The sequence below is a fragment of the Uloborus diversus genome, chromosome 4, assembly GCF_026930045.1.
Source record: "Uloborus diversus isolate 005 chromosome 4, Udiv.v.3.1, whole genome shotgun sequence".
NCBI classification, from domain to species: domain Eukaryota; kingdom Metazoa; phylum Arthropoda; class Arachnida; order Araneae; family Uloboridae; genus Uloborus; species Uloborus diversus.
Genome location: NC_072734.1, coordinates 136788128 through 136814227, shown reverse-complemented (window position 1 = coordinate 136814227; position 26100 = coordinate 136788128). Strand labels below are relative to the sequence as shown.

At 32.3% G+C, this 26100-nt stretch overlaps 1 protein-coding gene across 2 annotated transcripts in view; it reads left to right on the top strand.

The window, feature by feature from the left end:
* The window catches only part of LOC129221563 (2-oxoadipate dehydrogenase complex component E1-like), a 72734-nt gene that overhangs the window by 24727 nt on the left and 21907 nt on the right, over positions 1 to 26100 (top strand). For both annotated transcript variants that reach the window (XM_054856058.1, XM_054856059.1), the window contains exons 4-13: positions 2540 to 2647; positions 3460 to 3571; positions 4779 to 4876; positions 5592 to 5655; positions 7698 to 7771; positions 11245 to 11385; positions 15021 to 15136; positions 15906 to 15981; positions 19681 to 19872; positions 21805 to 21906. In XM_054856058.1, the coding sequence (XP_054712033.1) occupies positions 2540 to 2647; positions 3460 to 3571; positions 4779 to 4876; positions 5592 to 5655; positions 7698 to 7771; positions 11245 to 11385; positions 15021 to 15136; positions 15906 to 15981; positions 19681 to 19872; positions 21805 to 21906 (1083 nt within the window). The remainder of the gene's footprint in view (positions 1 to 2539; positions 2648 to 3459; positions 3572 to 4778; positions 4877 to 5591; positions 5656 to 7697; positions 7772 to 11244; positions 11386 to 15020; positions 15137 to 15905; positions 15982 to 19680; positions 19873 to 21804; positions 21907 to 26100) is intronic.

Below are 26100 nucleotides of genomic sequence, written 5' to 3'. Positions count from 1 at the left end.
ATTTCTGTTATCATTTTTGTGATGAATATTATCCAACTAATATTACTTTAATCTTGATGCGTTTTCAGACTTCTGAGTTGCTCTACACTGCTGAAATAACATTTTCTGAAATAAAATTTGTTCAATACAACTGTATCATATGACTTCACTATAGGATTTGCAGATCTATAAGTGCTATTTGATGATCATAAATTAAAACTTAAAATATTAATTTCATTAAAATAATTGAAGACAGGTCCAACAAGACCTGACTACCTCTACTTAAACATGAACTCTATGCACATGTGTATTAATTTAAATAAATTGTTTTTCCTTATGTACTTCACTTTTAATTTTCCAGAAAATTTGTGCTTCTTATTCTTATGATTGTTTAAAAAATAAGGTGTATTTATAAATTTCTTCCTTCACTTTCAGCTGTCCATTTCCTTCCTTGCTTGATGTGTTTCTTTTCATAAAGTGTGCTTTGAATCTACTTATCTCTTCTCAAAAGTAACCTTTCCACCTATGCCTGATCACTAAGCTGTTTCATATTCTCTGTATGCATTCTTCTCAAAGGAAGAAAATATGTTTTCAAATCTAGTATGTATTTTGTATATCTGTGCTATTGCTATACAGTGAAACTTCTTTGAGCTAATGGAGATTGTCACTATGTAGAGGTGGTCACCTCTATATAGTGACTACCCCCATTAATGACTAATTTTATAAGGCATCGATTTTCCTCCCTATCTACTCAATGTCAAAAATCCTTTGGGGGAGACCATCAAACCTTCTCCTAACAATGAGCAAATTGCAAAACTTAGCACCAAAAAGTGAAAGAATTTGTAAGAGAAAACCAAACAAGAGACAACGAAAGAAGAGCAATAAAAGATTTTAGTCTAGACAGACCTCGGTCTTTTCTTGCTTAAGAAAGTAGAAATAAACCAGAATAAGGAGGTACATCTATTTTTCTAGGCATTTTAAAGGGATTCCTTTTGGGATCTTGTGTTTAGTGCTATTAATGTTTTTTGCATTTTCAAAATTGACCTCTAAGAGCAACCAACCTTCTTTATCGACCATATTTTTCAAGAATGGAGAATGGTCGGTTCAGAGAAGTTTTACTGTACTTCTTATACCAAGGGCGCCCATATAGGTGGCAAGGGGGGCTCAAGCCCCCCCCCCTAGAAATAAGAACTTCCTTGCTTTTAGTGTTTTTTTTTTCTTTGAAAAATGTTTAAAAATTACTTTTCCAGCCATTAATAAATAAGATATTAAAAATGTCAAACTTTAATATCTCTAATCTGTACTGAAATCGGTTTCTATGGGGAAAATATTCTGCTAAACCATGGGGAACATTTTTGAGCCCCCCTTAAAATTTTGCATATGGGTGCCCTTGTCTTATACTCAACCATGTAACATTACTTTGGATGTTTACCAATATAGTACTATTTTACATAAAATACACTGGCAGGTCAATTATTCCATCCAAGGACTGCAGTTTTGTGCTTTTTAGCACTCATCAGCCCAGAATATATCAGCCCTTCCAATTCCGGGCTGATGAGTGTTAAAAAGCATGAAACTGAAGTCCTCGGATGAAATAACTGAGTTGGCGGTGTATTTTATGTATTTCTGCCTTAACCCTGGCTTAGGGCGGCAACTTACTGCAAAATAGTATTATTTTGTCTATCTGAATTTTTAAAACAGATGTTTCGTTATATTAAAAAAAAAAGATGGTCATTTTTATAGATAAGAGCTTTATTTTTTTATTCATTAAAAATATTTTTGAATAATTTCTTTAACATAGAAATGAAGGTAATAATTACACGAGTATTGGAAGAGTTTTGACAGCATAGAATTCAGGTGTCAAGTACTCTCCCTCTTTTTTTTCTGGTAGTCAAATCTAAAAAGTTTTTAAAGCTTTATGTGAGTCAGTGAGATGCAAAGGTATGCTAGTAAACTTTTTAAAATTTCGAGTACAAAATGTACAAAGTTCAACTTTAGGTAAGCTTTCATTGAAATTTCTTTCTAAATCACGCTGTATAGCAACACCTACCAGGGCTACTATTATTATTTCTTGCCCATAAACATGAAAGATTTGCTCCTACCATTTATACTAGTTACCTCCAAAATTTTTAATTTGGCTCTTGCACCAATTTGCTTCTAGGTGCTTCATATTTCTTATACTATTTTAGATTTAGATTAAATGCTTTCATTTTTCTAATCCAATGCTTAAAAACTTTAAGTGTTCCTGATATTGAAGCATTATTATTTCATTCTGTATTAAAATGAAAAAAAAAGCTAAAAAAAAAGCTTTCTATTTCTAATCATATTTATTCAAAATCCTACTAGTGTTTTGCAAATAATCCTGATTGAATCGAAAGAATCACACAAGCATAAATGCTTGGCTGTATTAAAGCTTGTTCATAATAAACATATGATTGTGAAATTTATCTAAATGAGCTGGCTCTTCTTTTGCTGATCATCTAAAATATTATTTTATGAAGAAGAAAAGGTACTGTTTGAGTCTTATATTAATGAGTTTTTTTATTTTTAATCACTGTAGGAGAATGAAAAAGAATGGTTTGCCAAAGAGTTTGAAAAAATTCAACAGGAATTTTCCTTGTCAAATGCTGAAAGAAAAGAAATTGCAAATGAGCTTATTAAATCACAAGTAAGAGAAATTCATACTTTGTTTGATTCAAGAATGTTTTGCTTATAAAGAAAAAAAATATTTTATTTCATTGCTCACTGCTTCAGCCCAGCATTCAGAAATATGTACGTTGCAGAATGATCAAACTTTTTAGGTGTGACATAAGTACAGTGAAACCCCAATTTTACGTTTCTCGAGGAAATGGGTTGAAAAATTGTAAAAATGAGAAATACACAGCAGCAAAATTGATGATGGAACTCAATGGAAAGTGTTAAATGCGGAAAAAATGTTGATTCGGGGGAACTTAAAATCGGAGATTCATTGTATTTACAGTCCTGCTCAATTCATTATTCTGGATGTGATATTTCTGCACATCAGGGCCAGACTAACGCAAGTCCAAAAAAGATGATTTTTTGGTTATTATTGCATTGTGTGGAGAATTTTATTTCACATTGAGACATTATGATGTAATTCTATGTAAAAAAAAATCCTTTATGTACCAGTGCTGTAAAAATGAAAGTCCCAATCTGTGTATGCACCATACAAACGTTTTTATGCTCTCCTGCAAAGCAGTGATAATGTGACATACACTAGTCTCACTTTGGATAGATTTATATATATGTATTTGCTCCTTATTTCAGGAGTTATATTTGGAGCTTCAATTTCCTCCAGTATAAATTTGTGATATAGGTCATATCCCAAACATTTACAAATTAGTACTTTTTAAATACAAGAATTTTTTTCAAAAGGTCCCTGATTATGGTTATGAAGTTGAAAAAAAAAGTGTTTATAAATTTTACCTTTGATAATTTACTTTGCAACTTTGATTGCAGGTGTTTGATAACTTTTTAGCAACAAAGTTTACTTCTGTGAAGCGATATGGAGGTGAAGGAGCTGAGAGCATGATGGCCTTCTTTTTGGAAATTTTTAGACAGTCTTGTTTGGGTAAGATCTATTAATTATATAACATTAATAAACATTAAGACCCTGTTCTGATGGTTATGTAAAAATTTCATAATTGTAAAAATACAATTTTAGAAAACTAGTTAATGTTTTATATTATGAAGGAGTAACTGAATTTTGAATGGTAGGATAGCATTGTCACTGCTAAAACAGCCCTGTGATTTTCATATCCAGAGTATTTCCCATTTATGAATAAACCAACATGCTCGTAGAATATTACTATTCAATTTTAAATTCGGTCCCTTTAAAAATTAAGGTTTACTGTATTTCAACTTTCATCCAATAGTAGCTGGACAAGATTGCATTGTGTATATGCAACCTAGTGTATGTATGTGTACTAGGTTGCAATGTGTGGGCTATGTACGGTATGTCTTAAGTAGGCTTGCCATATAATGTTCTCCCAAATAGAATAATGATCTCATTTCAATGAGTACTTGCTAAGTCTTGTATTATAGTCAATATACAAGACTTGTGACTATATTATACTGCCTTATAATATAATATAGTCACAAGACCTTTATTTATCCAATGAATAAGGGATGTTTCGTAAGTGATTTCCACTACTGAAATTTGGTTAAATTTCACTAGACAGGCCTGGATTAAAAGGGAAGAGTGGGAAAGTGCATTTGTCTGTCCATTAAAAAATTCTGCATTCAAAAACCTTTTTATGCTACCTGATCAAAATTCACATGGACAAAATTTTCATCAATATTTAATTCCTGAAAGGCTAACTCAGTTTGAAATTTAATAAAAAATACTACCTTTATTGCTCCAAATAATCATTTTACTGGTCTTATTGAATGGAGAATTCAAATTTTACCTGTCTGGTTCTGTCCTTGGTGTGTTCCATTCCTCCTTACTTCAGTAGTTTTTTTACTTCTATACTTTGTAGCTTGATAATGAGTAAATAAAATTGTGTGTTAATTTTGATACTCTTCGTATATTACATTTTTTAAGGCAGTTAATTTATCGCTTGTCCTAGTACCCCCCCCATCCCCGTCTTGAACATTTTGGGAAACTTACTTTTGCTCTTATGATTTCTCCTTGCTTAGATGTGGGGCTTAGAGTTTGTGTCTCGACAGAAATGTTGTTAAAAAGTCTTCTTTATTCTTATGTTTTAATTTTGAAAAAAAAAAAAAAAAAAATCTAAATATATGTGTGAAATTTATTTTGTTCTCTTTTTGGATAGCTGGCTTAAGTGATGTAATGATTGGTATTCCCCATCGAGGACGTTTGAATCTTCTTACTGGAATGTTGAAATTTCCTCCTGTTGCTATGTTTCAAAAGGTTAGACTCTTTACCATTTGTACCCCCTTACATTTGCAAGTGAAGGGTTTTGCTCTTAAAGGATTAGTAGGATTTCAATAAATTTAAATTCCAAAATAGCTTCCAGGTAGTAACTTTAGATTTGTTGTGCAATTTGTTGTTTACAGTTTTGCAAACTTTTTTCCAGAAATGAAATATTGAAATGTATAATCTTGCCAGCAGAGTGCAGCACTGGGCTTTTATTATTATTTTATTTTATGTATTTATTTATTTATTTATTTTTTTGAAAAAAATGAATGTATTAAAAAATTTGAACTGCGCAAAGTTGCCCTGAATGACTGCACTTCATTAAATGAACATACTCAGTGTGACTTTATGTCCACATAAAATAAGTGCAGTTGAACCTCATTAACATTAAATTGATGGGACCATGATAAGTATTTCACGCTAACCAAATTTCATTTTTATGATAAATTAAGAAATCCATTTATTACATTTTAACAATATTATTTACTACAGTTAACGTACATATTATGTATGTAAACAATATAATGCACTTTTTTTCTTAGATTTTTTACCTACTTTTATTGAAAATGCAAATAATGAAAACTACAATGTTTGTAAATAAATGTAATGAAATGAAATTAGAAATAAAAATGATGCTAATATGATAGTTATTTTAAAACTTCTTACATGTTTATTTGCTACTAATAGAAAAAAAAACTCATTTTTAAAGATGATGGGAATTCCTGAATTTGCAGAAAACACCAAATCTACTGGAGATGTGCTTTCCCATTTAAGTAAGGAAAGTTTTAAATTCACTATGCATATTTATTATTTTGTCAGTTAAAGTAAATAAATTGTATATTATAAGTACACTGATCCCTTTTTTTGCTGAATTGAAACCTTTTATGTATTAAAAAAAATGGCAATTATAATTACCAATTTTTCTTACTTAAGATAATTATTTTTAGTAAGAAAAATTTTGAAATTTAGTGTTTTGGTTTATTTATAGTTAAAAATTAGTTTTTTTTCTAACAACATGAACTATTCCTGAATATTAATGAAACATTTGATGAAATCTCATGATTTATATAATTGTTGTAGAATTGTTTAATGATTAATTTTTAAAGATTTTTTTTCCTTGATAACTCTTCTTTGTAATTACTCTGCCCTAATCTTTCCTGCCTTGTATTGAAATTTAAATTTAAGTTGATCTAAAATTAATTTAAATTTCATTAATTGATCTCTCTCAAATCTGTACCCTTTTTATTGAACCCTTAAGCCAATTTATATGAAATATGACTGTATTTTTGATATATTACTTAACCCTTAAATGCCTTTGGCAACAAACTCAATTTTGTGTTCTAAAGTACTAAAAAAGCAATTGAAACCCAGTTGTTGTCAATAACCAAGAAAATACTCACTGAAGATGCTATTAAATCAATTTTAAACCTATAAACGCACCAATTTGATGGAACACAAAAATTGGATCCTTTTTTCGGCATTCGTGAATGTTGGACTTAAAACAATTTTTTTATAAGTTTAGTAAGTTAGTTAAGTTTAATTAGTGCTTGAAAATGCCTACTTCTATCAATTCTATGACAGATAAAGTTTTACTTTTCCTTAAATTTTGACATTTTTATAGTTTTTATCAATGTTTTAGAACATTTGATCGTAAATTATTATTTATTTATTTTTTCTATTGAAGCCTGATGTTTCCAAGTGTTTGTTTAATCATAAATCATACCTAAATTAAACTTTTTTTTCAAAGTATTTTTTTCATGATTTGCAGAAGATTGAAGCCAAGGAACACATTTTAAAGTGTTGTTCAAAAAATCATGCATTTAAGGGTTAATATTTCCTTATTTTATGCAACACATTAAAATCTATAATTTATTCAACAAATATGTAACTTAGATACTTGAGCCATGGTGGCCTGATCGGTAAGGCATCGGACTTGTGACCAGAGTGTCCTGGGTTTGATCCTAGCCAGTCAAAGATCCACCATCTTCATTAATAGTGCCTTGAGCACATTAAATATACTCAGAGTCACAAAGTCCTCTTAGTAAAACAATAGCTCTGGGATTGTTGGACCAGGGATTGCTCGGTTTCTGGTCTGGATCAAAAAATCAGTGCTGTCTTCAGCGTCTCATCCAACTGGTTAAACCACTAATAGTGGTAAGTGTGGGTGAACCTGGTGTAGAAAGTGAAAAGCTCAGATACTTAATGAAAACTGCACTATTTGTATTTCTCAGCATACAGCATGCAAATTGTAAATAATCTAAAATGAATTTTGTATGTAAATCAGTACTTTCTGTGTGAGATATGATGCCGGGTAAATTGGCAAGTAATTCATTTGATTAGTTGTTTATTTTCAAATGATTCTTGTCAAATAAGCAATTGATAGATCACAGTTCACGTTAAGGATTTTCTGCACTTAAATTTTGTTATTAGTTTTATGTTGTAAAAAATTAAAAGAAAATGATTAAATGGATCCAAATTTAGTTTTCTATTAAATTTTTAGTAATTAGCTTATTCTTCTTTACAGATTTTAAATAAAACTTTAGCGATAGTTTTGCCCCTTAGGCCTGTTTTTGTTGCAATCTTTTTTCTAAGTATTGTCACTTTGGTTTAGTTTCTTGTTTTTAAAATAATGGTAGTTAAAAATTGTTCACAAATAAAAGTAACATTTAGCCAAAGGCATAGTTTAGATGCCTGGTTAATGTGTAAGCATGTCTCTGACGAGAAAAAATACCCGTTAATATTTGTTATATGTTCATTATAAGGTTTAAAAGCTCACTTCTATTTTTTTTCTCCTTTTCCCAAAATCTTTCTCTAGCTAGTTCTGTGGATCTTGATTTTAAAGGGAATTCAGTTCATGTCACTTTACTACCCAACCCTTCTCATTTGGAAGTAAGTATTCATGTTGTCTTTTATTAAAGCGGGAGTGTGGATGCTGATATTCTCCGCTGAATGTCAACATTTAGCAGATTTTGGATTTTCACAGTAACATATATTTATCAAAATTGAGAATATCACAGCTATAGTAGTGCAATTTCTAAGTCCTAGGACTTTTTGAATTAGTTTTATCTTTAAACTAGAACTGCTATATTTGTATCCAAATTTTTAACTAAAAAAACGGAAAAAATCTTAATCCTGCCCATTAATTGTAATAGATTGTTAAAACTTTTGACATAGACCTTATGTAGAGTAGTATTGAATAACTCTACAATACATTAAACCAATGAACGTTTTGATGCTCAAAAATTGCAAATTACTGCAGAGGTGTGTTTCTTCGGTGTTACAAGGAACACTTGTTTCAATGCAAAGAAGTGTGAGCTTTTGGATGAAAAGTCATTGGAGGAAAGCAACATGGTGGAACAGAAGACTATAAATAGTAAAAAACGGAAATTAATAAGACAAAATGTCACCTGGAGCCAAAATTGGTTACATAATTCCATCAGGAAAAAACCGTTTAGTAATAAATATTCCGAGAAATCCCATAAACAATACAAATTGTCCAATAAATGAAACCACTCCGAATAAATTAGCAATAAATTTACAGACAGGAAAAGTTATGCACCAAAGCAATATATATAACAAGTAGAGAAATGCAGAAAGAACTGAAGGATAAAAAAATTGGAATTAGTTAATCAAAACAAAATAAGAAAGCAAAAAATGAAAAAATAAAAAGAAGGAATGTACAGACAAAAAAAACCTAAAGTTGGGGAAGGGGGCTTCTTTGCATTGAAAAAGGTGTTCCTTGTAACACCAAACACGTGTCTACAGTAATTTACAATTTTTGTGCTTCAAAATGTTGGTAAGTGATTATTTTAATTGGTTGTTCATTGATTTAATTTTTAAGCACAACAGTATTTATTCGTTATCAATAACACATGCAAAAAAAGCATGTTCAAAAGCACAGCTATTTATATAGCATTTGAAATCATTGGCAATTTACTATATTTTTACTATTATCTCAGTGACTCATTACTTCCCTTCTGGAAATTTATAGCAATTTTGGGGAAAAAAAAAAGACTTTTTGACATCTTGTATTTAAATTATGCATTTTTCAATCACAAGTGTGTCTGTGAAGATGTATGTGTATGGGCAGGCCTGTGTGTTTGTGTAGGATATGAACGCTAAATCCCAGCAGTTCATTGACGGTGGTGATACAGAGGGAAGAGGAGGCAAAAACAAAATCAGCAGACGGACAGACGCCTAAAATGATCAAGTGAGAACAATAAGCAATTCGTAATTGCTCAGAAAGAGTCAAAAGAGATACAGAGTTACATTTAAAAGCACTGTTTGAAGCATTATGATGCATCTCTGATGTCTCACTAACAAAATCCAGCTTAGAGTGCCCAAAGCCTGGCTATCTTTGGGGTAGCTTCCATAGAATTTTCTTGTATTTGGAAATTGCGATAAATATTAATTTAAAATTTTATTTTTAGGATGTCATGTTAATTTTTATCTGGTTTAAAAAATGTCCCTAAACAATGAGCACAGACTGACAAAAAATGCAATTTTAGAAATCAGGAAAAAGTTTTGGTGCCAAATGAGTTATTTCTCAGAGTTTATGGGAAAATTCCGTGTAACGTGGTTTGTGAAAGAACTATTCACAAAGGTTTGTTTTTTAGTTGCTCTCGCCATTTAGCACTCAAAATTTGTTGGACCCTGCCAATGAGAAAACTTCTGAGCTATTCAAGGGTTGCAGAATGTGCTGAATTTTGTTGGTTGCTTGTAACCATAATTAAATGTATTTGAGAAGTGAAATGGTTTCATTGCAAGTGGCATTTTCTATTCTTTGACAACAGAATGCAACGATAAGCAAATTGGCCAATTATTGATTACCGATTAATAGACTGGAGAGAATTAGCTGCTGAATGGTTATAATAATGATTTTTAATGCTACAATTCCTCTGTCAACTTTTTAAAAATTAAAGTACAATTTCGACTTTTCAGAATTACTTGACAATTTGTTTACTTCGTAAGCAATGATTAATTTTTCTGATTTTTCATAATTTTTCTTTTAAATATTGTTTTAAATTTTTATTTAAATTCTTCAAGCCAATTTTCTTGTTATTGTCGAAAAGTTATATTCTATTGTAAAGTAGACATGAAAATTCAAACATTTAGTTAGTAAAATTGGTGACACTTTTAGTTTAGTGTCTAAATTTTGACTATTAGTAGTCACTAAATGCAGGCCTTTTTATCTTAATGAAAATAAGGCAGTCTTAAAGCACAATGTTAAAAGTAGGGTGTAAAAAAAAAAACATATTGGTACATGCGATGCATGGTAGAAGTACAGATCAATATAAAAAAGGAAAATTAAGTTTTGAAAAACAAGTGTTTCAAAGTATTCATAAAACTGAAAAAAATTCAAATCATAGTTAATAATACTAAAATTTTTATTGCAAGGAAAAGGTAGTGATTTTAGAAGAAAATTATAAAATGTGTGCATAAACAGTGAGTATCGTCGTCTTAGAGCAACAGTAAGATATCTTAGTGTTATTTCTGGGATTAGATGTCTTATTTTTGCTCTGAAGTGACAATATAGTAACTGAATAACAGAGAAAAAAGTTTGAGTTGCCGTATTCCATTAAACGATTGGGGAGGAAAGGAGACTGACAGACAAACACATTAGTAATCATTTCATAACCCTGTATTTTTAGAAAACTATGCATTAATTCAATGAATATTATGAAAAATAAGTAATTTGAATATTTTTACTTTTATGTTTTTTTAATTTATATTTTAAAAATTATTATTAATTTTGAATTACATTTATGTATTGTGTATGAGTTCATTCATCGTAGTTTCTTGTTCTTGTCTTACTTAAAGTTACAACAAATTTTTTTATGACGATTAGTTGGTGAAAATTGACTGATTGTAAATAATTGGCAAAGTTGCTGATTGTCAATTACTGCTGATTAATCAGTGCACCCCCAGTTGGAAGCTGCATCAAAAGTATAAAATGAAATTGAAAAACCATAAAAAAAGGTGTCAGAGGGTCAACTCCCATAATGTTTGAAAAGAAACATTTTATATCTTTAAAATGATTTCTTCCTTTATGTCAGCTTCATCAAAGTTTTTCTGCCTTATCGCAGTTTATTCATAGATTTTATATTTTCCCTCAACTTGTTCATACACTTTATTTCAAATGCTTAGGTTTATGTGTTTCCTCTCCCTCCTTCATAGATTTCAATTTTTTTTCTTAAATTGTTCGTAAATTTTATTTCAAAAACTTCTGCATGTGTTTCCACTCCCTCCTTTATAGATTTTATATTTTCCTTAAATTGTTTGTAAATTTTATTTCAAAAGATTATGCTTGTATGTTCTCCTTTCAGTGCATTCTATATTCTTTTTCCCCTTTCTTTATTAAGGCAGTATCTCCTGTTGTTGTTGGTTATGCACGAAGCCGACTACAGACCTTAAAAGTAGCTGATTACGTAAATAGTGCTGAACAAGTTCAGTATCCAGTTTTACCAATTCAAGTTCACGGTGATGCTTCTTTTACTGGACAGGTAAGTCCCTTTGTGATTTTAAAGTATTGATTATTTTCAAAAGTGGTCTTTTTTTGGTTGACTGCATAGATTCTAAGAGGAATTTTTCATTTTAATTCATAGATAGCGATTAGGGATAATAATGTTTAGTTTACTGATAGGAACTAACTATAAAAACGAATGATAAAATATTCTTCAATAAAAGGTTGTGTGATTGAACATCAAAGTATTTAAAAAAAATCATCAGGAATAAAAAGACATAGTTTTTTACAAAGAAAAGCATGAGCTTAAACTATTAAATGGAGGTAAAACAAAATTTCTTAAACAGAATGTTCTAATAAATACTCTTGAAAAATTGGGTATTCTGTCTAATTTTTGGTTCAAATGCATCATATATATATATATGCACTGAGTGACCAAATTTTTATGATACTTGTAAGAATATCGACTGTAACTACTGGTTTTTGTCACAGAAGGGAGATATAGCTATATAGAGAAACTGCATGACAATCTGTGTAAATAAAACAGAGAATATGTGTGCATGTTCCCTATACAAATCCACGGTTTTCGTCGGATCTGAACCAAATTTGGCCATTGAGGTACTCGGGCACCCGAGAAAGAATGTTGGGGGGGTTTTCAAATGCCGAAAAAGAACTAAACCGTTCGAATTTTAATTTTAAGGCCGGAAAATGGCATTATATGGCTTTTTATACCTGAAATAATTATCCTATCAATTTAAATTTAGCACCATTCGAAAGCCCGTGAAAAACCCCGAAATAGAATTAATTTCTTCAAATTTCAAACAAACCATGGCTGTAAAATCACCGGGGAAAAATTTAAAAGCATTTTTAAGCCTAATGGAACAGAAATTTATCTTTTGCGCGATCTCATTTCAAACTAGCGTGAATAAAACCATTCAGAAGGTTCCAATTTTTTTTTTCTCGACTGTGACTAAAGAAAGTTTTGGTTTTGATTCAAGGTAAAAATTTCTCATTTTAATTATTATTTGGCAATTTATCTTCTTTCTTTTTTTAGGATCTTAGGTATATTTATGGAGTGTTGAATTTAATTTGTTCGGGAATTTTTAATTCGCCATTTTCTTTCTTTAAGAATGATATTTTGACAGGAAATTTTAGTTTTTTTCTGTAATTGAAGCCTGATTGTTGAACACTCGTCACATGACATAACATTTATTTTAAAGCAGTGACGTGCGTTTTTTTCAAATCTTGACTTTCACTGAAAATAAGTCAAACAAAACATTTATTAGTCGCTCAAATGGCAATTTCCCGGGAAAACATATCCCCAGGCAAAGAAAGTAAAATCCACACTGCAGCCCATGCATGGCAAGAATTGAAGGGATGTTGCCATGACAACACCTTGACGCCCTCGCTCCCATCCAATGATAAGGTACTGCTGTTGGTGCCTCTTCAGACTCTAAAACCAAGCAAGCAGTTCCTTGCATGGGGAAGCAGGATTTCCAGATTGGCTTTTTTGAGCCAAATTCGAGAAATTTGGCGTTTTTTGAAATCAGCTGGCTTGAAAAAAATTGTCTGTATTCTTAGCTTTTTTTTTTATTTTTGCTGTTTTTGGATTTCAAATAATTTTAAACAATCTTTTGACAAAAAATGCAGTTTTTTGAATTGAAATTTGTTTTAAATTCTTCATAACTTAAAAAAAATATTTAGTCTTTTTTAACCGTGCTTCAGCTTGCTGTTTTCATTTTGATGACGAATGTTTTTGTCTTCACGATGGTAATAAGAGATGGCTTTTGGTCGATGGAGTATTTTTTATTCCAAGCTGGTCGATAGCTGTTTTCTATCGCAGAATGCTGGTCTTTGATCTTAATATGCAAATACTTTAGAGGGGGGGGGGTACGTTAGAGGGTTTTTTTTAAGGGTTTCCTACCCCCATAAGTGGTGGGGCAGATGCTTTTTCCGAATGAGAGTAAAGGCTTTTAAAACACTGCGCAATAAAAGTTTCAATGTCAGAGTCAGTGCCACATAAGCTCCCCTCCCGCTATTGACTCATGCTTTGATTAGAAGTATTATTATTAGAACTACGTCCGTTCTTTTAAAACAGCTCACCCAACACATTTCTTGATTCTGTAAAGGAATATTTTGCTGCTAATGAACAAAGAACGGAATACATTAATAAATGAACAGTTGAATTAAATGCAGTATTTGCTTTTAAAAACTCTAAACTTGGTGGTAGTGGTAATTTATAACGCTGTATACTTTCGACCCCAGTTTCAGTCATTATTTGTTTTCTTAATGTGTTGCTAATGTGCATTTCTAATGTATTTTTGTAATTAAAGTTTTTTGTATAACATGTTTGTTTTTGCTGCATAAAAATGTTCTATTCAACATGACAGTTACTAGAATTAACACACTTTACTCAGAAAACACAGATACACTACAAACAAATATCAGCATTAAGTAATAATATGAAGACAGTTGGACATTACAGCTGCTTGGGTCACCGCACTTGCCTGTTTTAGAGGTAGACGGTGCAAAGCGGGGCAGTGCAGCTAGTTGACGAATTAAGTTCACTGTTGTTTGGAAAATAATGGGTGAAAAAAGCTGCTTTATCTGAGAGTGAATGGGGGATAACTTCAGACTCACTAAGTGCCAAACAGATGCACTTGGAAAGTGTTCTAGAGCAGCAGTTATTGATGTTTGCAGAGAGTGGACTGCGAAGCAAAAACTGGGTCTTCATGTCCAATTTGTGGTCATCACTGGCTTCTGAACACTTGACTGAAAGCAGACTTACCATAGTTGTCCAGTTCAACAAAATAGCAACAGTACTTTTAATTGCGAGGTAAGTTCATCTAGAAACAACTAGTGGCAGTCTCTAACAAACTGTTTTCTGCACATAGCACCATATTGGCTAAAGAAGCTGATGATCTGTTTGAAAGTCTGTACTATCTGCGATGAATAAAATCAGACGTCTTCAGTTTGTCAAAAAGTGCAAGTGTAGAAGAGAAGGTGATTGACAAGGGCCATGTGATCCAGTGAATCACATTTTGTTTTTCCCTGATCAAGTGGCAAGCTGCAATTACGAAAAAAAAAAAAAAAAAAACAGCACAAAAAACCACACTTTCTGCATTGCTACTATACTTCAAGTTTGTGGAGGAAATATTATGACTTGGGGAATGTTTCCTTGACCTTGTGTGGATACTTTGGTTTGTATGGAACAACTTCTGAATGTCCAAGGACATTTGAATGTTAATGCAATAGGTTCATTGTGTATGCTGTCAAAGATGGATGCATCCAACACCCTGCCGTAAAGCTGGTAAGATCCACGAGTGGTTAGAAGAACATAACAGAGACATTACTGTGCTTAGTTGACCTGCACAAACTCTAGTACTCAATCTGATTATTAATCTGTTGGATGAAATTGAACAGGACACCAGGCAGCTTCTGAGTCCGGTACCTTTAAATCTCAAGGAATTGGAATGTACAATTCTTTGCATATGGTCTTAAATTTTTTATACCAACTGCCAATATCTCAGAGTCTATGTAAAAAGAATCCATGCAGTATTAATAGCAACAGGTGGCTCATAATTGAATTGAGGGTGTGGTCATAAATAATTTGGCCATTCAATATATATGTATATTTAAATTAGATTAAATTAAATTTATTTTTAATCCTTTTAGGGAGTCGTGATGGAAACTCTTGCCATGGCTAATGTTCCCCATTTTTCTGTGGGTGGTTCAGTACATCTTGTTGTAAATAATCAAATAGGATTTACAACACCTGCTGACAAAGGCAGGTATGTTATCATCAAAAATGTTTTTAATATTTTAGAATTACATTAAAAAAAATTTTCAGTTAATTTTATAATTATTTTCTCTTGATGCATCATTGTGCTTATTTTAGCAGAAGGGATTATGTGCAACCAAATTTGTTTTAAAAATAAATTTATGTTTGGTTGGAAAAGAAAACAGCTATGTTTTCATGAATAATTTTAACTATTTTTGAGTGCAATTTAACACATACATTTTAGTTAAAAATTTTTGATTCTTATTTTTTTAAATAAATTTGTCAAATGAAAACTGGGTCTGTGCTTCAGATCTCTTAGAAATAAATCCGGATAATATTCTGTAGGTGTGTTATAATGGAATAGGAAAAATTTAATAATATGACGCTCTTTGAGGTTTCTTTTCAGAATTCTATGTATGAATAGATAAAGTATGAACTTTAAGATAATTATTAATAAAAAGTTTTTTGAAATTTTTACATTTAATAATCATATCTTTTAACATAAAAAGAACTTTTTGATCAGTTATATTTTATGTCAAGCATTTAATATTTTTGTAAAATTTCATATTACATTTTCAACGTAAATTATACATGAGAAAGTTTAAGCCATTGTTGATTTGAGCATTGTAGACATTGAATTTACGCCATCGTAGCACTGAATTTATGGCATTGTAGATTTGTGCTTTATTTATATTATTTGTAGCGTACCATTTTTTATTCTTAAAAGTGTATAGTTTATTTCATCAGCATGTTTTATTTAAGGACACATATTGTTGCAGGTCTTCTCTGTACTGTAGTGATCTGATAAAAATGATTTCATCACCTGTTATCCACGTCAATGGAGACTATCCAGAGGTTTGGCTTTATATTTTTATCAAGTATTTTTTTGCTTTTGCTAATAATGTATTGAAGATTAAAATTATACTCAGGAAACTGAAGTAAATATTTTGGTAGAAGTTTTTAATCAAGTGTTTGATTTTTGTTTGTAGTCAGGAACATAATTTGCATTTTTCCTCTCTTTGATTTAATTCCTTTCTTAAAACAAATACAAACCTTACATTCAAATTTCAAATCTTTACAATTGAAGCCAACTAATACCTTTTCCTGAAAAGATTGTTTTGTAAAATGTTCTTTTTTCTTCCCTTTCCTTTTTCCTCTCCCCCCCCCCCCTCCCTTTTTAAAAGCTAAATTATATATAATTTATTATTGTTTTTTTTTTAGTCAGATTTCCTTCATTTATGAATTGATTTTTGCTTTCTTACTTCAGAGACTAAATGGTGGGCAATGCCCAGGCCCCACAGTACAGGGAGAGGGGCATGTCTTCTAGGGGCCCAATGGCCCAAGAAATTGAAAATAAAAATTGAAAAAACGGAAACAAAGCCAAATTAATGTCGCAAATATACAGTGCTCCTGTGGGGAGAGGCCCTGCAGATTTTTTTGCAGGGGGCCCAAAATTTATAGATCCGGGCCTGACCCGTGCTGCTTGTTCATAGAGGAAAAAAGTCCTTGAGTATTTCCAGACGAAAACATCTTGTGGGGAGTTTATTATACTCGCTCAAACCAATGCCAAACTAAATTGGCTCCATTTTGGTGGAATTGATACATTTTCATTAATTTTGACAAATGCAAAATTATTTGGTATACCTTAAAAAAAGTATGAACATGAAGAAAATCAAAATTAGGTGAACGTAATTTTAAATATTTTATTAATAGGGACATATTTTAAATTCTGCATGTAGTGCTATTTTATGCAATACAAAAGAGTATTAGCATTTAGTTTTTAACTGGGTGTGAACGATTCAAATTAACTGATTCATACATAAAATACACTGCCAGCTCAGTTATTCCATCTGAGGAAAGCAGTTTCATGCTTTTTAGCACTCAGCAGCCTGAAATAGGAAGTAACTGAGCTGGAGACACTACAAAATAACTGAATTATATCTGGTTTAAATCAAATGATTTTTTCAAAAAATAATTGTTTTAAATTATGTTTTAACTTAAATCCTTTAAATCTTAAGGATTCAAAATCTCATGAGTTCTGTCTTTTACTTAATCAATATAACCTTCCCTACATTAATTTTGCTCCCCAATATCAATTTCAAGTTTAATTACTCTTATAGTTTTGAAATAATTAAGGACAAAAGTTTGAGGTCTTTTTGAAAAAGAAAAATAATCTGATTTAAATTTTAAAAAATCTGACTTAAATTTAAAAATCTTTTTTTTTTTTTTGGTTTTTGCAAAAAAATCATGACTTTTTTCATCCTGGTTTTAAACAAAAGATTGGAAAGTAATGGCTTAGATTTCTAAAATTTTCTCCACTTTGAAATTAAACAGTAGGGGAAAGGGGGGCAGATGTAAACATAGGCACATGTGAACAGCTGCATGTTTTACTATGATAACTTGAAGCAATGATATGATCATTTGAAAATTTTCCACTGATTGCAGTACCAGTCCTACCTCCTGGTTAAACGTTTAGAGCAATTATCCGTTTTGTGCTTCTGTGTTGATAACTTCTTTGTTTTAGAAGTTGTTGTATGTAATTTTGACACTGTCTTCTTCACATGAAATCCCATTTCAAACTGACTTATAAACCAAACTTAACTATTGCAAGCTTTTGTATGAACAATTAGGTAACTTTTTGATATAATTTAAAAAAGTTTATTGAATTAAAAATTCTTTATTTTTGCAATTTTGTCCTGAGGTTGAGTATTTGGCATTTGTGAATATACACTCAGTGGCCAAAAAATTAGAGACATCACCCGTGCGAAAGTAAACCCATCCGCCCATGACCTAGAGTGAAGGCACGTCGGAAAGGTGGGTATATAATTAATACCTACCTTCAGACTACGTAGTTAGCATGAAACTTACGAGCGCAGTGGGTGACACAAAAGATTTAAACGAGTTTGAAAGAGGCATCATCATCAGTGCGAGAAGAGCCGGTGCCAGCATTTCGAAAATGACTGATAGACATCAGTAAACGATATTTAACCGCGTTCTCATGCCTAATGTAATGTAATATAAAATCGACTTTATTCAAATTAGATTAACTTCTCAGCTCTTTCGACTCATGTAAAGTTTCAGTTTTAGGTTGGCATCCTCTGATGCCCAGTCATATGCAAATGAGGCAAGTATAAATAGTGAACGATTCCAATCGTTCTCTCTCCTTCATGTTCGTCAGCCTCTTGTGTGTTAGGTCCGGTAGGTGTTGGGGAGTTGCGAACTCCACCTCCGCTTACAGCCAGGGTTTATTCTTATAAACTTATTTTGTTTGTTTATTTATTTTAGTTTCTATGGACCAATAAATTTTTGGTAAGATTTTAAACAAGTTTCCAATGTTCATTTCTGCACATTAACATTTGATTCTGCATCTTCCACTGTGTGGTATTATCTCTGCTCGTATAAGCATGTAACATTGTTGTCTGACTTACGGAATTTAGCCTTTCGGCTTTTCGTTTAAACATCGTAAGTTATCAATGACCACGCTTTTAGAGTTTTCAAGTCCAACAATATCTCAGGTGTTTCAAGAGTGGTGATTAAGCGCAAAAACTTCCAGTGCTAAGAACAGTTCAAATCATAAAAGGCTGGTGAACAATAGAGGTGAAAGACTAGTGGCGCGCATCGTACACAGTAACCGAAGGGCAACAACACAGCAAATTGCAGCATCATTTAATGCAGGTGCATCGCAAAACATATCCAAACACACAACATGGCGTATGTTACAAAGGATGGGCTTTAGAAGCCGGAGACCTGCATGAGTGCCTTTGGTTTCACAGACCAACCAGAAGCGACACCTCCTGTGGACTCAGAAACGCCGAAATTGGTCACTTTAGGACTGGAAAAGGTAGCTTGGTCTGATGAATCTCGTTTCCCGCTCCATCATGCAGATGGCGGGATCAGAGTATGGCGCAAACAGGACGGGTTCATGGACCCCTCCTGCCAAATGACAACTCTTCAGGCTGGTGGCGGTGGAATAATGGTGTGGGAAATGTTTTCCTGGTCTATGCTGGGTCCTTTGATATCTGTGGACACATCAATGAGCAGCACCGTGAACCTCTGCATAGTTGCTGATCTTGTGCACTCTTTTAAGGCTATAATGTTCCCCTGGAGGAGATGGGTGCTTTCAGCAGGATAATGCACCATGCCCAAACGGTTTCCCAGTTGTTGGAGGAACATCAATCAGAGTTCTACCTGCTTCCCTGGCGTGCTCAGTCCCCTGAATTAAATCCTATGTAGCAGTGGTGGGACTAAGTCCCATTTCTTCTGTTCTAAAAAAGTATGGGAAAAATTTTTGCTACATATATACAATTTTTGTTCTAGGGAATAATTTTCTATTGGAGTGAAGTAAATATATTCTTACCAAAAATGTAAATATAACGAAGTAGTTATGTCAGAAAATGAAGTTTATGTTAAATTTTTGTAGTGAACTCCACTGTGTAAAATAAAATCATTTATTGACTTAATTATTCTTTTCCCCCCTTAAACTGACTATACTTTATTTTTTTATGCCAATTAAATTAATATTTCTCGGTTACACAAGTGTATTTAAATTTTTAGGAAGTCATTAAGGCAGCAATTTTAGCTTTCAAGTACAGACAAACCTTTAAAAAGGATGTCCTTGTGGATTTACTATGCTTTAGACGTTGGGGTCATAATGAACTTGATGATCCTACATTCACCAATCCAACCATGTACAGCACCATTCATTCTCGCTCAAGCGTCCCTGATATGTATTCAAAAAAACTGATTGTAAGTGCTTTTTTTTCTTTTCCTTGTTATTCATTACTGTTGATTTATCAAATACAGTGCTTGAGCAATTGTTAATAAAATAGATATTTTCTTCTTAAATGAAAATACATGGCATGTTTGAATCATTACATGTAGGGGAATGTGGGACAAAGTGAAATAGTTAAGATAACTGAGCTTTTTCAAAATGAACAAATAGGAAATTTTTTAAAAAAATTGTTGTATATAAAGAAGGCACATTATATTTTTAAATAAAACTTGCATTGGAACAGTATTTTCTATTTTTGCCAGTAAATTTACACCTTAAAAAAAAAAAAAAAAAAAAAAAAAAAAAAAAAAAAAAAAAAAAGTGGAAAATTTTAACTTTTTTGTTTTTGTGGGGCAAAGTAAAAAATAAAATATTTTTCTAATGAAGTACTTTCTATTCAATAATAAAAAATATTTTTGATCAAATATATTAGTAAACAAGAGGATGAAGGAATGAATGAAAAGATACTGAAATATTAAACGAATAATTAAAAAAAATAAATTCGTCAATATACGAAGAAAAGAAATGAGCCAGTAAAAGAATGAATCAATTAAAAAAAAAATGTAATAATAAGTGAGTGAGTAAATTACTAACTGAAAGAATGTAAATGAATTAATTAAAATAATATCTAATAAAAAGGTAACTGATTTAATAAATGACTGAATGAGTTAACAATATGAACTCTTTCACTTTGCCCCACCCACTTTGCCCTGCATGTACTTGACTAATTGTAAAAATTATTTAAAATACAAATAAGCTGAATATTAATTAAATTAGTACTGCGCCAAATATTAGGAGGCCTTAATTAATATTTAAAATGTTTATAAGAAGAACTTTATCATTTTATAGTAACAAAAACAAATTTTGACTTACAAGAAAATATTAAAATACGAGTATCAATTTTTAAAAATTGTCTGTATTATCAAATTCATTAATCTTTGGTAATATTATTTTTCCTGACTGGAATCGACTACATGTGGTACTTCTTAGTTAAATTACTACCAGATAGGTGGCGCTGAAAGCAAAGTAAATATGTCACTTTGCCCCTCTATTTCACTTTGCTCCACATTCCCCTACTTATTATGAGTCCTTTTATTTTTAGAGAACACAGGGCAGTGTTTCTCATACTTTTTTAACTTATGGACGGACCAAAGGTTTTGAAAAAACTTTGCAGACCGGGGAGGTTTTTATCCCTTTTTTTCACGAAAATAAGGATGACTCAGGTATAGTTTATAATTTGAAAAATTTTATGAACCAGTGGGTTTTTTTTTTTACAAAAAAATACTAACACTAACTTTAAAAAATAAATAAATAACACTTTACTCGCTATTAAAGAAGTGTCATAAAAATATTTTAGTGTGAAGATGAGCAATTGTTGTAACAATCATACTTAAGTCAATAAACATTTTTGAAATGATAGGATATTGTGAGAATAAATCACAAAAAATTAAATTGTCGTACAGGTTTCATTATTACTTCTCCCCCCATTTTCTTACTTTTATTTTATTGAGCAAGTAAAATTTTTAAACCTAAATGTGCAAAAATCTCAGGACCTGATAAATTTTTTGCCTGATTGGTGTTGGCCTGCTGGACCACGGGTTGAGAATTACTGATCTAGGGAACCCTAAAAAGCTAGCTAGTGTCAATTTATTATCGAGGTAAAAAAAAAAAAAGAAGAAGAAGAAAAGAACCAAAATCAACTTAGAGCTTCATTTTATTAAAATACCAGGTAAAAATTGTAAAAATTGTTATGGCTGGATTCTCAAAAATTCAATACTATTCTTGATTCCAACATGTCTTGTTGTCATTTGTACCTGTAAATGAATGTTTTTCTCCTTTTCTTTTCGCTCTGTATGTTTAAAATTTGTTATGCCATTTGTCTGTCTTAATTTTCAATTATTTTCCAGGATGAAGGTATCCTAATGAAGGAAGAACTTAATGACATGATTTCTAATCATCAGAGTATGCTGAGTGAAAATTTGAAGTTGACTGAAACGTATAAGACCAAGGTAACTTGTATTGATTTAACATAGTTTAAATATTTTATTTTTATCTTCATGTAGAAAATAGATATTTAGTGAAGATTTTTTTTTAATATTGAAAGTTTAGTTGTGGAAAATAAAATTTCCAATATTAAGAATGAATTATTTCGGAAAGATGAACTTTAGGCAAAGTACAGTAAAACCCCTCTAATGCGAACACTAACAGGGCAATTTTTTTTGTCTACAATAGAGGGGTATCCACAGGACAGGGATTTAATAATGTTATTTGCCTTGGAATCAAGGAATTAAAAATTGTCCGCATAAGATTGGTGTCTATATTTCAGGGGGTGAGACTTTACTGTACTTGTCTATAACATATCGTCGCCTCAGAGCAACAGTAGGATATCCTTGTGTTATTCCTGGAATTATATGCTTTAGTGTTACTCTGAGGTGATGATAAAAATAGAAAGAGACCTATCTGAACAATCTACTAAAAATGTTAAGCATCCCCCCCCCCTCATCTACATCTTCTGTGTTTGTATGAAAAAAATCTTTGCTGTATGATCTATACAACTGTGTGCTTTTGGCCGTACAAGCACAAAAGACGCAGAACGTTCTGGACCTCCGATTGAAGTCACGAACGAAGAAATGACCGACAAAATCCATGATATCATGCTAGAAGACAGCCATGTGAAAGTGCATGAGTTCTGTTCATACTTTGTAAATTGAAAATTTGAAAATTTTCAATAAACTGTCAAGTGTTTCAACCGTTTTGTTGAAAAAAATTAGTAAAAAGAAAAAATGTTTTAAGCTGCTTGGTGTCAAAATGCGCATATTTATTACAACTTGATTTATCTAATGCCCACTGAGCAGTTGTTTTATTAACTATTTTTTTCTCTTGTACTTGATGGTTTGTTCCTTCTGCCATACTCAAAGGATAAAAAGCGTACTCAGATATTAAGTGTAAAAATCTAACTACCCATGTAGAACAAACGGGAAATCCCGCTGCAACATCCCCCATATGAAAAAGAATAAAACAATATTGTTTAGAAGAATGATAAAGGTAAAAACAGTTCTCTGAATAAGCGAAAATCACTCATCCCTCCCCCCCTCCCGACGTAAAATAAACATTCTTCAACTAAAATGACTAAAAACTTTAAAAACGAAAAACAATTCTTTGCAGTTTGAAATATTTCGTCAAACAGAAAATACAATAAATTACATTAACAGTAGCTTTAAAATGTAAGCAAATGATCACGCAACTCTATTGTTTACAGCCAAAGTCGCCAATCCACCACCTTACTGTAATCCAGTTGATCAGTGAGCGGAGCCAACTCCGATCGATTAACAGTCCGATCTTTTGAACGAAAACTTTTTTAACTTCATATATTGCCTAATTTGTTCTTTCCACCAAAGATAAAGATCTTCCACTGCACTGATGGTTTGTGTACAGAACTATCCTGTTGTAATTTATCTGGACGGAAACGAAATTTGTTCCGTCTTTAAATTCCATCATCTTTTCCTTCAATAATGTACCGATTAATTTGATAATCCTTAAAGTATTCTTGACATTGGTGCTAAAATTCAGATGGATTTAACTTTCTAATGGATTGGTACTACTGATCATTTTGGTTATTAAAACTTAAAACACTGATCCGGTCACATGACTCAACTACAACGACAGAACACACGTTTTGCGTCAACCTTCCAGTACTTTACTTTAAAATAAATCTCTGGACCTAAAATCGTTGCTTTCAATAAATGAAGGCTTCACTCTCTCTATGTTTTATCTATTCTCAATTGACATATCACAGTAGGAAATTTCATTACAAAAAGCAGAGCTAGCTTTCTTATTGTCCTTTGTCAACGGGTTAAATATTTACTTCAGTTCTCGCTCAACAGTAGGTTTAAAATAAATGCTAATCATTTGGGAGATATAACCATCCAATGATCAAATTAATTAATTAATAAAAACGTTTCCGATTCGATCCATCGTGCTTCGAAACCATGCTTGCCACAACGTCACAACACACAAAAAATGTGATCAAAATTGGTCCAGCCTTTTAAAAGCCTTATGGTGACAAACGTCCGCACAAAAGATTTTTATTTATTAAGATATTTTCTGAACACGTATGAAACATTTTGCATGAACATTTGTGTATGAAAAAGTTATCAGCAAGATGGGTGCCGTGTTTGTCGACAGTCGATCCAAAACGGAATCGTGTAGCAATGTCAAAGCAATGTTGAAACAAATTCCAACCTAATCTGAGTGAATTTTTGCAACGTTATGTGACAGTGGATGAAACTTGTATACATTACTACTGACCAGAAATGAAAGAACAGTCAAAACAGTGGACTTCTTCTACAGAAAATGCTCCAAAACCGGCAAAAACAGTTCAATTGGCCAGAAAATTCACGGTCTCGGTTTTCTGGGGGAAAACCAGTAAGTATTAGGGTTGGTGCAAAAACCTGCGAGTAATGTGGAACTAAAAACAAGTAAGTAGTAAAATTAAAAAGAGCAGTAAGTAGTGTAAATTAAAAATCAGGTTTTAACTAGTCAGGTTTCAGTGACCTTAAAAGGTTTGATTTCATTGGAAGGGAGGGGGAAAAAAGCAATAGGAATGTATAAAAATAAATGGTGCACTTGTTGTAGAAATGTGTGATTTGTTCTTCATTTCAGTTTGTCATTGCTGAAATAAAAAATTTTATGTGAAAGATTGCGGATAATCTGCTCCGCGGATAACCTGCCGATGGATAATCGGAAATTTACTATATATATATATACTCTGTTGGGCAATTGCTAAGGACAGATGGCAATAGCAGCATTAGAAACCACAAAATGGAAGGCAAAGAAATATGGAAATCAGAATAAGTGTGTAATACCGTAAGACGTGTTGTGCGTATGCAAATTTTAGATTTACGACGATGCTCGTCACGTGATAGCACTGATAAGAGAAAAAAAGATTCGGTGCGTCAGGACCAATGTTGTTCAAAGGCAGAATTTGATGGGAAAGAATCATTTGACGAACTTGAATTTTTTGGTGTGCCTTGCCGACGTCCCTTAGATGATTTCACGGGTGGGCAAAAAGTATCAGTCATTACCATGGAGTTTGATGTTAGCCACAGGGTTGTTTTGAAGGTTTGGAAATCATTTCAAACAATTGGAATGTGTAGTAAATGTCACTAGGGAGGTCGTGTAGTCAGTACGACATCAGCAGAAGATTGGTACATAGTGCTAGCAACAAAAATGAACTGGCACAGCACAGCTACTGAGGTAGCAAAGCAGTTTCCTTCTGCTACCAACAAGCAAGTATCCCAAAAAACTGTAGCCAGATGTTTGCAAGCAGTAGGGCTACACGCCCGACAGCTTGATTTGTACACCCTTTTGCCTACAAGTCAGAATTTTGCTTGTTTGTAAGGATGTCGTCAGCATCACAATCGGAGAGAAGTTGACTGAGCTTGTGTACTACTCTCAGATGACAGCAGGTTCAGTCTGTCATTTAATCGTGAACAACAACTGATCTGACGTGAGAGTAGTCCTGAATACAGGCCGAAAAGCATAAAAGAAAAGAACAAATATCCTACTAGTTATGTCATAGTGTGGACTCCGATTGTGATCAATGGCCGTACGTCATTCATGTGCTGCTAAAAAGGCTATGACTGCCCAGCGATACATAGATGTTGTTCTGCTACCTCATGTTTACATGTTCCGTGGTGCTGTGGGTGATAAATTCATTTTCATGGATGACAACTTAACATGTCATCCAGCAGCTGCTGTCCAGTAATGTCTAAAGAGCGAGAATATTGAACCTACGGAATGGCCAGCACATTCTCTTGATCTGATTTCCACTGAACATGTTTGGAATGATTTGGGGAGCAGTCTTGCTGGTTGACAACACCCTTCAGTAAACAAGGACAGCCTCATCCGTGACTAACAGACAAATGGGAAAAATTACCCCAACAGCCGCTGGATATTGTTGAGCAAAGCAGCAAACGACATGTAGAAGCTTGCATTGCTCTCAATGGCGGCCATATCCCATATTGACACCTTACACCGGAACGCCTGTGGACGGTTATTACATCTTTTCACTTTAACGTATTCATCACAAAATGATCGTTTTGTTCTTTGAACGCTTTTCAACGCCTTTTGGATTTCAGAGCATAATAAATTATTGTCATTGTAATGTTCTAGTGTTCCGACATTAGTTTATTGCACTTAGC